The sequence below is a fragment of the Lampetra fluviatilis genome, chromosome 28, assembly GCF_964198595.1.
Source record: "Lampetra fluviatilis chromosome 28, kcLamFluv1.1, whole genome shotgun sequence".
In the NCBI taxonomy this organism is placed as follows: Eukaryota; Metazoa; Chordata; class Hyperoartia; order Petromyzontiformes; family Petromyzontidae; genus Lampetra; species Lampetra fluviatilis.
Window position 1 is genome coordinate 11082373 of NC_136302.1, and position 16617 is coordinate 11098989.

Consider the following 16617-nt stretch of genomic DNA (forward strand, 5'->3'; position numbering starts at 1 on the left):
CTTTAGATGGATGCGTCAGATCTGATTTCGTCACGTCTCATGAGCCAAAACGTCAGGTCACATATATCCATTGTTTCCCTTTTAAGACCACACACAGCGTCGTTATTTACGAATGAGATAAATTGTTAATTCTGCTTTGTGCACCGCTGCCAACGCAGCAGCAGCATCACTAAATAATCGGATTTGTATTGGGCAAAGTCCCTAATAGCAGCAACACGTCGTATTAAAATCAATTTAAACTGGGTTATCTTTACGAGTTAACGTGACCCCCCCTTTCGCCCCCCCCCCTCTTTATAGTCAGATGGACAAAGCTAGAGCAGTAACGATTTGAAGCGGAGTTTGACACGGTTAACATATAGAATAAATACAAGCGCATACGTGACTATCATAACCGTCGGGAGAGTTTGAATTCCTCGTGGAATATTTTCCGGGGTGACCAAAAAACCAACCGTGACCTTATCTCCTCCTTAAGTTCAAAGTTCATTTATTAGTTCAAAGTTCATTTATTAGGTATAGCCCTGTGAGCCATTCGGCTCTGGAATCGAGTGCAACCGCAACAAACAAAAACACATGAACAAGAAAACATCTTAAAGTGACTATGTGCAAACAGAAAATCCAAGAAAAGACAGCAAAATATTGCAGAAAAATCACCGTACACCAACCCTGTGCAAATATCCCAGTGGGATGCAAGTCAAACAACAACAACAAAAACCACAAGACAACTTAGATTAAAGCCATCAGTCTAACTCTGTACTACAACAAACAAACATGGCCAAACCAAAAACAGCTGGGGCGGAGTATTTTTAAATCCTTTATATTAAGATCACTTGCTTGCGTGCTTGCGTGCTTGCGTGCTTGCTTACGACCGTGCAAATCTTTCGGTCGTTTTTTAACCCACTTCCCGTGATCCAATCGAGCTGACATTTTGCACACAGACTCGTTGTGCGTGACAATACATTTTTGTGAATTTTTTTCTCCAAAATTTTACACTTTTTAGGGAATTTTTTTAAAATATTTAATTACCAATTGCTTAATGGTGGCAGACAATCATCTGACCCATAGGTGGCAGCCATCTCAAGCCAGAGGACGAGAGGACTCTAGCCGCCACGCATATAAAGGATTTATAGTGAAAAACTTTGTCTTTACGGGTTAATTTTTCTGGTCCTCAGTCCCGGGCAGCTCCTGGTTCCGATGTGCATCGGCTTTAAACCACCGCGCCTGGGATCGCGCGATCGTAGACATGACTACGCTGCCCCCTGTAGTAAGAGATGGAGGCAGCGTCAGAATAAAAATAAGAAGGGGAATGAGAGCGAGAGAGAGAGTGGGAGGGGGGAGAGCGAGAGAGAGAGCGAGCGAGCGAGAGAGAGAAACACACACGAGCTCGTTGTGATGTGCGGGAGAAGAACCCAGACGCCTCTACTGATGGAGGCTTCTTGCAGCGCTCTCTCTCTCTCACACACGCAAATATACACGCACACTCGAGTGAAGCCTAATGCATTGATCCACACTGATCAGCTGTAGAAGCAGTAGCAGCAGCAGCAGTTATCACTGCTTTCATCAGCAGCAGCCGCAGCAATATCAGCAGAAGCTGTTGCAGCAGTGATATCATCAACGCCATCGGCAGCAGCAGCAGCAGCGGCGGCAATTGAAGAAGCAGGTTGTATCATCAGCAGCAGTAGCAGCAACCATCAGCAACAACATCATCATAATCAGCAGTTAAAACAATCATTATCATCGATATGTCCAGCAGCAGCAGCTAGAATAGCAGCAGTAGCAGCAGCATCGGCGCTTCGTCGTGGGGTTTCCTGTCAGTGACAGTTCCCGGCAGATGCCTCTGTCTCGTGGAAGGTTCAGCAAAGAGGGACAACAGGAGGCGCAGGACCGCTCCTGCTGAAGGTAAGGTGATACGGTCACCACGAGCCTAAGCAGGCGAGAAGCCTGGTCTCAATCACCGTGCACGTGGCGAGCGTGGGGAGCGGTGGCGCAGCGGTTAGCGCGCTGCCCGTACGAAACCGGCGACGCTAGTTCGATTCCCGCTCACGGTCAACATCGGTGATGATTCTATCTGAAACGGTCCTGGGCCTCCCCCGGGTCGACTCAGCCTAAAACGAACACCTCAGTGCTATGTGCGTGAACATCGGCACTGGGAAGCCAAAGGCAGCCTGGTTGTGGCACTACTGATCCACGCCAAATCGCTTGTCGTGCGCCGGTCCGGCTTTCTTAGATGCTATCCGCTAACAGCACTTGCCCCCCGACCGCCTTTGTAGGCTATACGGGTGATCTTTGCTTTTGCAGTGCAACGTCGCTGTTCGTAATAGGGGGCGGTGTGTGTGTGTGGCTTATTGCTGCCAAGCAGTTCGCACCTTTGTTGCACTGGGTTGGTGTATTAATAGTACCCGCTGCATCGTAGCCAAGGAGATGATGAGTGGTGGAATTCAAATTACAAGGATTTCCTGTTGCTCTGTTCATCGGCGTCTGTGTGTCTTGCGATGTGCGCAACGGTGCGCTAAGAACCCCGCCTGCCCGAGTTCGATTCCCGCTCACGGCCAACACTAGCGACGATTGTCTGAACCGCTCCTGCGCCTCCCCTAGGTCGACTCAGCCCCAATTGAGAACCTAGTGCAGATGTGTAAACTAACAGCAACTCATAGAGGTACTCGCTAACAGCACTTGCCCCAACAGTCTGTTACAGGCTGTATGGGAGATCTGTGTCTTTGCATGCACGTGGAAGCGATGCATTGTGACCATTCTTGTGGATTCTTGCACCCATATAATGTATTCATTTGAGGCATGCACACACACACACGTATTTATACTGTGTATGTGTGTGTGCGTGCAATGCGTTAATGTGCATTCTATACACACATTCTGTACATGCACGCAGTGCTATACAGATTGAACAGTGGAAGCCACCGAGCGGCGTCTCGCTTCACAGCTGCACGTCGGCAACCATGCACGCCTCTGTACAATAAAGAATCACATGGCAATGCTGCGATGATAACGCTCACCATTCTTGCGGAGTATACACACACACACGCGCGCGCATGTGAAACTGTGGGAGTGAGACATCCTCGCAGTATATACGCGCATGACCACACACACACATCTCTGTGGAATAATCACATCACATTGGCTGTCATGGTTACACTGATAACCATTCTTGCGGGCTATGGGGCATCTCACGTGCAGCATCGCAGACAAAGGCAAAGATCCCGCTTGTTGCGCCTCAACAGACTGTTGGGCCAAGTGCTGTTAGCGAGTACCTCTGAATTCTGGCACGGCACACGAGGGAGTGGCTGGCCGCCTTTGTATCCCTAGTGCAGATGTTCACACATCTGCAGATGTTCACACATCTGCAGATAATGTATACCGTAATATCATGCATTGCAATAATGTAGAGTATACATTTGTACTTTACAACTAACACAACCTCAACACATTCGTCAATAACACCGTGGTTTAAAAATTTGAAAAAAATATATAACAGGCGACGTTTCGGGCAATGGCCCTCCTTTACAGCACATAGGCCAGAGGTAAGTCGTCGTAATTGAATCCCTAATTAAAATAATTGAATAATTATAATTGTGCATGTGTATATGCTACGTTTGAGATGACAACACACACTACAATACAGTACTTTACATATTACAAACTAGTACATCACACGTGCTAGCGACATTCAAGGCTATTGCTCCTTTATTATCAGGGTCGCTCGTCCACTGCAGTGGTGAGCACGCGGCCAGAGCGAGGGGTATCCTGAACGTGGTGTGCCGAGGGAGTAGTCGGTGAGCGACACCTGGACGGTCACCGACCCAGACAGACCCGGCTGAGACGTCTCATGTCCAGTCGCGTGCTGCATAACCGAGCGCACACTCGCGGGTTGCGCGTGTTGAGCAGTGGTGCACATCCGAAATGCGCGGCGAGTGCTGTGGAAGTCAAAGGTTCAGCCCGGCAATGACTTGCTCACGGCAGAGGTCGCAAACGGGTTTTGATTCCTTACCCGTACCCGGCCGCACCAGGGTCGCAAACGGGTACCCGTACCCGGCCGAACCCTACCCCCGTACCCGGCCGGGTACGGGGGTAGGGTACGGGTATCGGGTACCTGATTGCGACCTCTGGGATGAAGCCATGTTGCAGGCGCGGGTGGGTTGATTCTAGGAACTTGAACGGGTATCGGGTACCTGATTGCGACCTCTGGGATGAAGCCATGTTGCAGGCGCGGGTGGGTTGATTCTAGGAACTTGAATTGTGAGAAGAGACAAGACGTTGGGAAATGAGTGACAAACAGTTACTCACCAGTGACTCACGGCCTACCCGTACCCGGCCGCACCAGGGTCGCAAACGGGTACCCGTAACCGGCCGGGTACGGGTACCCGGCCGGGTACGGGGGTGAAAGCACACACGTTTCACCCCCCATCGCACCGTTCGACTGCGCTTTATCCATCTATGCTGCTGGGTGGACAACAAGCTGCGAGTGCGTCCAGCGTTACGGAGCTAAACCATCACCACCGTTCGCCCGCACTGAATAATGCGAAGCTAAAAATATCCGTCGTGGGTAAACACTGCGAGCGGAACTCAAACGAGCAGCTGTTGCTGCACCTGATGAATTCAGCGACCTCCGAACCTGCACACGCCACGTAGACAAACACCCCCCCTCTCCTCCCCCCCATGGCATTTAAAAGGCTTTTGGGCAAGTGCTGTCTCCTCAGTCCCGGCGTTTTATAGATCTCACCACACCCAACTACCCATTTGAGGCCGAGTCGACCTAGGGGAGGGCCCAAGATCGGTCCAAACATTCGCCACTGTTGTTGGTTGTGTGCGGAAATCGAACTCGGTTCGCCGGGTTGAGTGTGATAACCACGACACCTCCTGTAACACACAAAGACAAAGATCCCCCTATAGCCTTAACGGGCTTTTGGAGCCAGTGCTGTTAGCTAGCGAGCACCTATGAAGGCCGGCACGGCACACGAGGGGTTGGGTGGCCAGCACCACGCCCAGCCGCCTTTATCTCCCCAGTGCCGATGTTTCCAAAGCGCTCCAGATACTAATTTGAGGCCGAGTCGATCTAGGGGAGGCCCAGGACCGATTCAGATACTCGTCACTGGTGTTGGTGGCCTTGAGTGGGAATCAAACTCGGGTCTCTGCCGAGTTCGTAGCGCAGCGCGCTAACCGCTACACTACCGCTCCTCACCCTGTAACAAAGACAAATATCCCCAGGACAGCCTGTAACAGAATGTAGGGGGCAAGTGCTGTTAGCGAGCACCTATGAAGGCCGGAACGGCACACGAGGGCGTGGGTAGCCAGGACCACGCCCGACCGCCTTTGTCTCCCCAGTGGCGATGTTTACACACCGCACCAGATACTCATTTGAGGCTGAGTCGACCTATGGGGAGGTCCAGGACCGGTTCAGATAATCGTCATTGGTGTTGGCCGTGAGTGGGAATCGAACCCGGGTCGCCAGGTTCATAGCGCAGCGTAGCGCTAAACGCTACACCACCGCACAGACACACACGCCCTCACAGACACACACGCACACGCACAGACACACACACTCACAGACGCACAGACACACACACGCACAGACACACACAGACACACACACACGCACAGAAACACACATAGCACACAGACACACACACACGCACAGACACACACACGCACAAACACACACACAGACACACACACACACAGCACACAGACACACACACACACACGCACAGACACACACACATACACACACACAGACACACACACAGCACACTGACAAGACAGCGTTTCTGGCCGAGAGCGCTGCATGTCAATAGGGAGCGTCTCGCAGCCAATGCTGAGGACACTCGAGAGAGAGATAGCGGAGCCCGTGCACGTAGTCACCGCAGTACAATCAATGTTCACCATGGCGCAGCACGCGCACAGTACTATGGTTATTGTCAGAGGTGGGACAAAGTCATTGTTATGCAAGTCCAAGTCGAGTCGCAAGTCATCAAATTCATGACTCGAGTCTGACTCGAGTCCAAGTCACATGACTCGAGTCCACATCTCATAGGTGGGACAAAGTCATTGTTATGCAAGTCCAAGTCGAGTCGCAAGTCATCAAATTCATGACTCGAGTCTGACTCGAGTCCAAGTCACATGACTCGAGTCCACACCTCTGGTTATTGTTGTTATTATTCAAAAGTCCCATGAATGCCTCGTGGGTTCGGCGTCTTAGATTTTATTTCTCCACCAGCTTCATTTCGGTGCCTCTTCCCTCGTGACATCCACGACGATCCTCGCACCTCGTTCCACATCATCCCCCCCCCCACCCCCCTCGGTCACCCTCCACTCCTTTGTGCGTTGCACGAGTGGCGCCTCCACAGCCCTTCTAATCTACGAATCTCTGCGTGAGTTCATGGGTCTCTTCGTGAGTTTATGGGTCTCTGCGTGAGTCTATGCATCTCTGCGTGAGTCTATGGCTCTCATGAATCTATGGGACTCTGTGTGAGTCTATGGCTCTCTGCGTGAGTTTATGGGTCTCTGCGTGAGTCTATGCATCTCTGCGTGAGTCTATGGCTCTCTTGAATCTATGGGACTCTGTGTGAGTCTATGGTTCTCTGCGTGAGTCCATGGGTCGCTGCGTGAGTCCATGGTCTTTTGTCGAGTCTACGGATCTCTATGCGAGTCTATGGGTCTCTGTGTTCGTCTACGGGTCTCTAATCTCCAAAGCCTTCGATAACTGCATCTCCTTGTTCTCTCGTCAACACGTGCCAGGACCATCCGAGCCTCGCCTCCCCAAACTTGAGAAGATCAGCAATCCCCGCTGAAAACTCGATCCTCTTCATTCATGCCCCATCTCCTTAGAGACATTCCCAACATCCATATCATCAGCGTGTACTGCGTATTAGTTGAATCGAATACGTAAAAAAAAACAGTAATGACTTGGGGGGGGGGGGGGTGGGGGGGTTGGTGGAGCGGTGGTGCAGTGGTTAGCGCGCTGCAATATGAACCCGGGGGTGAACCCCAGGAAGATGCACTGCCGCAGCTACCAGCGGTGGGATCCGAGCCGATCTCCTCTCGCCGACCGCCACTGAGCAGCGCGGCGGCTGCCGCTCAACGAGCCCCGAGGAGACAGAAACGGCGTGCGCAGGAGGCCCTCGATCCAGCCGTGGACTGACAACAAAGCTGTACATAATAACAACAACAATAATGATGATTAATTAACGACCTCTCGCTGTTACCGTCGGCCTTTCATTTCCAACTGCCGGAAGGGCACAAAACGCCTCTACCCCCAATGCAATTCGATTCCATTTCCTCCTCGGGCGAGACGCACCTATCCAGCCGTGACCTCCGTGACCTCGTCTCTGTCTCTCTGTCTCTCTGACTCTGTGTCTCTGTGTCTCTCTGTCTCTGTGTCTCTCTGTCTATCTGACTCTCTGTGTCTCTATGTCTATCTGACTCTCTGTCTCTGTCTCTCTGTCTCTCTGTCTCTGTATCTCTGTCTCTGTGTCTCTGTCTTTGTGTCTCTGTCTCTCTGTCTCTGTGTCTCTGTCTCTGTGCCTCTGTGTCTCTCTGTCTCTGTCTCTGTGTCTTTGTGTCTGTCTCTCTGTCTCTGTGTCTCTGTCTCTGTGCCTCTGTGTCTCTCTGTCTCTGTCTCTGTGTCTCTCTGTCTCTCTCCACCGTCTCTCCGCTCCCCCTCTCTCAGTCTCCACTCCAAGGGAGTTCATTCCGTCTCTCGTCGTTGGGTGATTCTCGTGACGTCTCCTGGCCCTCAACATCACCTTGATTTGTTTCGCCGTTTTTATAATTCTCCAATTAATAACCATCGTTAATGTTCTCAAGGGCACTTCGGAAAATGTTTCTATAATGGCAATCTGAAAGGCGGGTAATTTGGCTGACGGTGGCCGCTCGACTCAATAATTATCCAAGATGGAACAAAACCTTCTCTCATCATCATCACGCTTCCACATATCCCTGGGCTGTGGGTGCAGTGCACGCTGCGTTATCAATCATGCATATCTAACACGTGACGCACATCCCTGGTATTATTGCACTGCTGGATGAAGGCCCCTTTCACGCCCCGTGCCAGTCGAGTGATCATACTTCACCACACTGGTCGGCGCGAGTTGGTGAAGGCGAAGAAAATAGACGCAGGTGCAGAGAAGTACAGTACAACATAACAATGGATTTGACCACAACTGAGCATCTGCTGCCCACCGCAGAGCAAGAGGCGATGGAAACCCTGTTTCTGCACGGTGGTCGGCCATCCAAGCACTACCCACACTTTAGCTGCACAATTGCACGAGATGTAATGAGATCTACATCATGGGACCTCCTTTGCCAGTACCACAATATGATAATAGGGGGTTTCCCCCTTTTTTTCTGGCAACAAAGAAAGCTGTCTCCGGTGTGGAGCAATCAGTTTGAAAGGACAATTCATATATCACCAGAGTTAGTTTTTTTGTTTGCATTCTGACCACAAGCATTGTGGTTAATGCAGACATAATTCCTTGTAAAAGGTTTCAGTTTGGTGTTTTAACATCTTAACACCTGTTTTGTTGCCAGAAAAAAATGGGAAAAACTCCATTATCATGTGATGAGATTGCACGCATTATGAGCGATTTGGTCCACACAGACACACGGTAAGGTAGAAACTGGACTGCGTAGGTGCTGCGAGATTGAAATAATAACGCAATAATGTACAGGCTTGTGTAAGTGGTCTGCAGGGTGAAGGTCTCCCCACGGCATGTCCATTTATCTGACCATACTTCTCCACGCTGGTTGATTCTTTTTCAAAGTGAAAAGCATCGCTGTGTTCAGAATGCAGTCCCACACGTGTCGCGCCACACTTTCATTTATAATCTCGGTGAAGCAGAATTTTGAGGCCGTACGCAGGCGTGAAACACATCGTGGTGGCTGGCTCCAAAAAAATAAAACTGGGATTGGGCAGGACGCGTCGCGGCTCGAAAGAATGACGGCCGATGGTGAAGCATGAGGCCGGGCGGGCAGCCAAGGTTTGACGAAGGCGTCCAGGGCAGGAAGTTTACCGCAGGGATGGAGCTATCGTGACATCAGCCTCCGTAACTCTTTGCGGCAAGACCGCGAGAAATAACGGCGACTTCGGGAGGGGGGTGGGGGCAGGGGGGGCGGAGATCGGGGTCAACTCAGCAGTAGATCGAACATGACTGACTGACGATAATTCTTGCACGATGAACGAATTCTAGATTTGAAGCTTTCGTGACTGCAAGGATTCATACTCTTAGTTGTTTCGGTAAAGTCACCATGTAGGTAAAAAATGAAATTAAAAGTAATAAAAAATAAAATAATAAAAATCACGACTTTTCGGAGGCAACACAAGTCTCCGTCATCAGGTGGGACCGTCACAGCCAGATTTGCTGTATCAAGTGAGGCAGGGATTCCAAGATGCAAGTTCTTAAATACAAGTTAAGGGGGAGGAGAGGGGGGGAGCTCATAAGAATGTGGTAGCCAATGAATGGAACGTATTTGGAGGGGTGGGGCTAAAAGAGAGCACGAGGTGTACGTAGACGTGGACGTGTTTGTGCGCAAGCCCCTGTTGGTGCACATGATAGAAGAGAACGAAAATGCCCATGTTGTTTTTACCCCCATTCTCGGCTCAGTCTCGGCATCGCACAAAAGGGCTTCGCAATGGGGTCACTCGTAAAAGCAAAAAAACACATCCGTGCGCCGTCTATTCGTGGCATCTGCTGGGGCCCACGCGCTAACGGAACCCCGAATCGCCCAACCCCTCGCCGGAATCGCCTGTTGCAGCACACGCAACACGCTCGTAGCACTCTTCTGCCACGAGGGCAATCAAAATGTCTTTTAGCCTCCTCATCCTCCTTGGCGGCATCATCACCATTATAATGTCGCCGCCATTAGGAGTGAGTGAGTCTCTGTCAGATAACGGAGCCGGCCGTCGGAGGTCGGGTCAAGCGCGATTGTAAAACAACGCGAGCCTCGCCGCTCGATGTGCCCCTACAGAGTAATTTACATACTCCATGTGCATGGCGTTCAGAGTCTTCGAAAGATATAAACGACGAGTTACTTTACCATAAGTGCTGCGTTGAGAATGTAAGTATGGAGACGTGCTCTGATAATGATAATAAACATAAATATTACATGTGACCGGAGCACCGTGAATGCACCTGATCTCAGCAGATCGGCGTGAAAGGTCAGCTGGTGTGTTGAGCCTGGTTAGTGCTTTGGATGGGAGACTGCCTGGTTATTACCAGCTTGTGTAAGATCGAGGATACCATGTGACCAGGAGATGGTGGTACACGAAATTGATTCTTAAATCGATGGGTGTGGGGGGCTTTTGAGTTTGACGTACTATCGTCACCTCTTTGAATGCATTGGGTTTTCTCCGGTTTCCCCAGTTTCCTCCCACAGGAAGCCAAACACTTTATTTTATTCGCGATAAAGTGTTTTGTTTATAAAAGCAAACGCTTTCTGTAACATTTCACACTCTTCAATAGAATAGGCCAACATCCCAACATGCCAGGACCCGCCTGGTCCAGTCTCGAGACTCCTTGAGGCTTTTGTGAACAAATAAACATCGGGTTCCTCCAGTCTAACACTAAATACGACAATTCTAAATCTGCATAGAGATGCCCGGTCGTGCCTATCAGCTCTCCGATGTGTTTTCTGATCGTGACCACGTGTTGCTCGGCACGACGTCCGACGTTTCGCTCCACGCGCCCGGAGCCACATTCCATTTCTGACAAAGCTCGGCTTCGCTCCCGTTTGCGCGGAGCCGCTTAGGGAACCTAATCGGGGAACTGAAACCCAACACAGCTCCCAGCACGCGGACATAACGTAGAACGTGGCCGCGAACCCCTTAAAATCAACCGTGAATTCAAATGAACTTTGACCGCTGAGCCGCGTGAAATGTGTCCCGCCCGCAGCTCGCCAGAGGACGCACCGCTCCGCTCCTCGACCCGGCAGGCAGGCGGTGGGGGGGAGGGGGGGGGGCCGTTGATCCGGCGTCGCCCGTGGACCATGCGGCCGGGGGCCCGGCAGCACCTCCCGCCCAACGACCGCCCGAGCGCGTGGCGCGGTGGCACGAGGGTCCGGGCTCCGCACGCAGCGGGCGGCGCGTGAACGATGAGCGGCGATGGCGAGGCGCTCTTCCTGCGCGAGAACTCCCTGGCGTGGCTCGTGTGCTCGCTGACGGCCCTCGTCGCCAACGTGTGGGGCATCCTCAGCGTGTCGGCCAAGCAGCAGAAATGGAAGGCGCTCGAGTTCCTGCTGTGCACCCTGGCCGGCACGCACGCCCTCACCGCCACCATCCCCCTGCTCATGTACGCCGTGGTGAACATGCGACGCGGCTCCTCCGACTACGAGTGGACCGAGGGCCTCTGCAAGGTGTTCGTGTCCAGCTTCTACACCCTGGCTCTGGCCACGTGCTTCACCGTGTCGTCGCTCGCCTACCACCGCATGTGGATGGTGCGCTGGCCCGTCAACTACCGGCTGAGCAACACGCGCAAGCAGGCGGTGCAGGCCATCATGGGCATCTGGACCGTGTCCTTCATCCTGTCCACGCTGCCCGCGGTCGGCTGGCACGACACGACCGAGCGCTACTACGCGCGCGAGTGCCACTTCCTCATCACCAAGATCGGCCTCGGCTTCGGCGCCTGCTTCCTCACGCTGCAGGGCGGCAGCCTGGCCATGGGCATCGCGTGTACGGGCATCACCCTCTACCAGACCGCGTGCCGCGTACACCAGGCCCGCCGCGCGCCCGAGAAGGCCACCATCACGGTGCCCACCATCGTGGTTGAGGACACCACGGGCAAGCGCAAGTCGTCCATCGACGGCTCCGAGCCGGTGCAGACGTCGCTCAAGACCACCTACCTGATTAGCGTCATCGTCTTCTTCTACGACTGCCTCACCGGCATCCCCACGCTGGTGAGTGTGGGCGGTCGAGGTGGCGGTTGGTGGTAGTGGTGGTGGTGGCGATGGGGGCAGAGGAGGTGGTACGTTTACCACCCGTCCTAAATTATTCCCAAAGTCGCCCTCCCTCTTGTTGAATGGGTATTTGTGTGTATGCGGTCAATAAATGCCTTGCAAAAGGTTTTTATTTGGTGTTTGAATATCTTAACACCTCCTGTTTTATTTGCCAGAAAGGGTAAAACGTCTTCTTATATTTTCATAATTTTTTATACTAGCGAAAAGATCCCACATCTAAGGCAGCTCAAGCCTCCTCATTCTGTGTGCACCCCACCACTCTGAATCCCTCCCCGCTCATCGATATATCGCTCCATCTCCACATCGCAATCAACTCGAGCCTCCTGTAAATCACGTGGCTTCCGTGTGGACGTGAAGACAGGCGACTTGTAAAGGGGGCCATATGCATAGCCTCTGGCACAGCATGATACGTTATCACCAGAATCAATAGTCGTTTGTCATTGAGACGGCCTGCACGAGTTACTGATGAGTTCACGCGACTCTTCCATTGCGTGGACAGGAGGTGGTGAATTGTGTTAACAGTTTCATAATGAATTTTAATTTTCCCATAGAGGGATTTAACGCAACTGGCCACTCGCTGTATTCGATGTGAATCTTTTTTTTTATATCGTAGATCGCAACAATTTACATTTGGGGTTTAAAATATATAATCTCAATTTAATGCTTTCATGACTGCAGGGATGCATATTCTTGGTTCTTTCGGTAAAGTCACATAGAATATATAATCTCACCTAAGATATTTCATGCGACCTACTGCTGGCGTTTTTGCTCTCAGTCGGGCTGAGTCTCAGAACGAGACGGCACTGGATCATTACGACGATACAGATGAATCTATTTGATTGTCTTACCCAACATGTTTCAGGGTGCCCGCCACGGTGAACGGTCAGCACACTGGACGTGTTAAACGAGAGGTCGCCAGGTCCGATTCGATCTCCCGGCACGGCAGTTGAAACGATGACGAAACCATTGGAACCTCATTTGCCAGTAAAAAATATGATAATTGTTTTTTTACCCTTCTATCTGGCAACAAAACTGACACCTTTTTTTACAAGGAGTCATGTTTACATAGACCACAATACCTGCAGTCATAATGCAAACAAAAAACATAACTCTGATAATGTGCACTGTCCTTGAAGTTGATTGGTCCACACCCGAGGAAAGCTGTCTCGGGTGTGGACCAATCAACTTCAAGGACAGTGCATATATTATCAGAGTTATGGTTTTTTTGCATTATGACTGCAGGTATTGTGGTCTATGTAAACATGACTCCTTGTAAAAAAAAGGTGTCAGTTTTGTTGCCAGATAGAAGGGTAAAAAAACAATTATCACGATGACGCAAGTTTCTTTAATCGCCCCCATCAACCACCTCAGCGGTTTTCACGTGCAAACCCACCGTGTAGTCGATGGGCAGGCCGCGTCACGGTGGGGTGAAGTGTTGGTGCTTCCACACACGTGGCCCGCGTGGAAGTCGGCCAAGAAGAGCGTCCGAGTGGAGCTCTCTCTCTCTCTCGACCTCCCTCGAATTGAGGCCATACTGCCAGCAGTGGCGTGAGCAAGCAATTACAGGGCTGCACCTTTACCTTCCTACCAATTACCCAAAATGCTCCTCTGCAGGCTTTGCGAGTTTTTTTTTTTACGGAATAATCAAGGCTATGCCTGCGGGCGTATAAAATAGGGATTTGCATTTATTTGGCGCTTAATTGCCACTGCAGCTCAAACCGTCTTACATCCACAGAAACCCAATGTGCATCCATTCACTGGGGACTCCAACAGAGTTCAACATCTAAAGTATGTTCGTTGCATTCATCCTGCATCAAATCTCACGCAGAAATCGTAGAATCCACTGCGGAGGGTTTGCGCGATCCTGCTGCTGCACGGCTGCCCCATGTGGTTTTTTTGGGTCGCCTGGCCTGTCGTCTGGCACCATGTCCGACGTTTCGCTGCCAGCGCCGACAGCATCTTTAGGAATTGCACCGAAAACTCCATCCGGACAACAATGCCGTTTCCGACGAAGTTCCCGACCCATTGACAGAAACGTCGGACGTCGTGGCAAACAACATGCGGCAAAACCCGAAAACGCATCGGAGAGATAATTGTAAAATCGCGTTCAGCAGAGCACGCGATTATTTGTTTATGTTATTCTCAGAAGCAGATCACTGCTTTGACATTACCCCCTGCGCGGGCCTCAAGTGCCGAGCACATGCACTGAATTAGGATGACTCTCTGTTTTGCCGAGGCTACGCGTGCATCTATGCAGCCTATTTTGTCATGTAGGGAGCTGCGGTGAAGGGGTTCGCGTGCCACGTGACAAACACGAGAACCCGGATTCGATTCCCGCTGACGGCCAACATCAGTGGAGAATGTCTGAACCGGTCCTGAGCCTCCCCTCGGTCGATCACTATCACGACGCCTTAAACTAGAAAACTGGCTCCCGAAGAGCACTTGCCCCAACGGCTTGTGAAGGCTACACGGCGGGGGGGGGGGATCTCTGTCTTTGTTTCTTTTTCATTTGGCAAGCACCACGAAACGTGAACTCCCCGCAAGATTCCAATGGCGAGCACAAAAGGAATTCAACTCGGGACGATATTATCGGCGCGCCGCTGGAAGGCGCTTACCACACAATGGCTTCTAATGGGCTCCCAAATTAAAATGACGAAGCAGCGGTGCACATTTGGCTGTGCGCAAGTCGTAATGAAGTACGCGGGCTGCTGCCTTCTGCTGCAAATGTATTAGGGATAGCTTCCACCTACCCAATTAAGCCATCGGCATGTCGCGCGCGGCGGGAAAAAGTGTGCGCGTACCAAACTCTTCCAAGATATCCGGCCGGCATAGTTGAGCATCCCAAAATGCCATCGTCCATGACAGCGGCTGAACAGAGCTTAGAGGCCCTTCGACCAGCAGTAGCGTGAGCAAGGAATTGCAGGGATGCACCTTCACCACACCCCGGAGCCCATCACCTCCACCAAGCACGTTGCTCTGAGGACGCAGGTCTATTCCACGCGCCGCGAGTCGCGGCGTTGTCCGGGGAGTGGCCTACCTCGTGGAGCCTCCCCGGCGCGGCGCGAGCGACCAACCGCGGGGCAAGCTCGATGAGTCGCGTGCGGACGACCGCCCGGGGAAACGAGGGCCGTCGGTCAAGTTGACGTGACGCGGATGCCGTCGATGCCGGCGTGAGGGGTGGACCACGAGTCGCTTCGTCCGGTGCGCCGCGCGGGGCAGAAGCACCGTTAAAAAAAAACTACTGCGCGCGATTCAATTGTAACAAATAAAGTTACAGGGAAAGAGTTCAGCCCTGCCCTCTCTTGCTTCAGGCCACTGCTGTCGGAAGGGCCTCTACGAGATGGTGCGTTGGAGAGCCCCCCACCCCCCCCCGACTAAGAGAGTCTCACAAAGTGCAACGCGGGTAACCGCAGTGAGATCTCGCGTAGCTCTCCGACGTGCGTTTCGTGATTGCACAGCGTGTTTTTCGGCATCGTGTCCGACGTTTCGCTCCAACTGCTGGGAACTTCTCTGAAAAGAATCATTCCATTCAGTGCAGTGGGATGCCGAGCCGCGCTCGATAAAATCTGAAAACGCGTCGGAGAGCCTTCCGGCACGACCGCAATAAGCCCACGCAGTAGAAACTCTCTCAATTAGCTAGATACATTCATTTGATTCCATTTTTTAAACGCACAAGATGAATATTCACGGCATTTCCCGAATACGAATAGCTCTCCGTTTTGGCCGCTCCCGTCAACGATGCAGCGAGACGCAATTCCGCGGGGCCTTAACCACATCTGGCCGCGATCCAGCAAGCCTTGCCACGGAATGTTTTAACGATGCCGTGATGTGCTCCGTGACCGGGGGTCACGTGGCGCGCACGCCATGGGGCTGACTTTTTAAACGAGACGCATTCCGCCACTGGGACGGCGTTTCGAGCTTGTGCGGCACGAAGGGCTGATCACAATCCACGGCGCCCCACGTGCACCGCATTCAGCGGGCGCGAAAGAAGCGGAAAGTTGCCTCCGTGACAACAAATCCGTTACGCCGCAGAGAATCGTGAAATTGCGGAGTTGGCTTTCACACAGAGGACTGAGTCACCAAAGCCATTAAATCTCAGCTCGTTTCTTCCGAAACCTGTGCGGGTGTCACGCATTCTAAAGGGCATTAGTGCCGCTCGCTGATATTTGCCGCAACCCCCCCCCCCACGCCTTCAACTACGAAAGGTGGCTTTATGCTCCAGTAAATGCCCTCTTGCTCCAACACGTTTCGTTAAGGTTAGGCATGTGCTTTCGTGCCATACATACCCATGTATACATACACACACAGCGATGAGCACTCGTGCCATTATCAAGCATGTGCCTTTGCCTGCCAAGAGCAGACATTGCTCTCACACACACACAGTAATAGCTTTGTGACCGAGCACATGCCCTTATACCCGTATTGAGTGGCTAGTCTCAAAATGCATGCGATGGCCCAACCCAATTGTGGGCCCTTGCTTCCACCAACCGACATTGACCTGTGTGGTAAAGTATGGTTGAAAAAAAAAACATTATTATAAGGCATGGAGAGGCCTTTATCCAGCAGTGGATTTGCAATGGGGTGTAAAATAATATTATTATCGCGACCAAATCACCCAGAATCTCGAGCTGATTTTAAGCCTGGACACGTCGTGAGAAT

General features: G+C 51.8%; 1 protein-coding gene across 1 annotated transcript in view; it reads left to right on the plus strand.

The window, feature by feature from the left end:
- The first annotated feature begins 1348 nt into the window (after nucleotides 1-1348).
- LOC144942773 (putative G-protein coupled receptor 162) overlaps nucleotides 1349-16617 on the plus strand; it is a 41159-nt gene continuing 25890 nt past the window's right edge. The window contains exons 1-2 of the mRNA XM_078869684.1: nucleotides 1349-1896; nucleotides 10899-11898. Of these exons, the coding sequence (XP_078725810.1) occupies nucleotides 11098-11898 (801 nt within the window). The 5' untranslated portion in view covers nucleotides 1349-1896; nucleotides 10899-11097. The remainder of the gene's footprint in view (nucleotides 1897-10898; nucleotides 11899-16617) is intronic.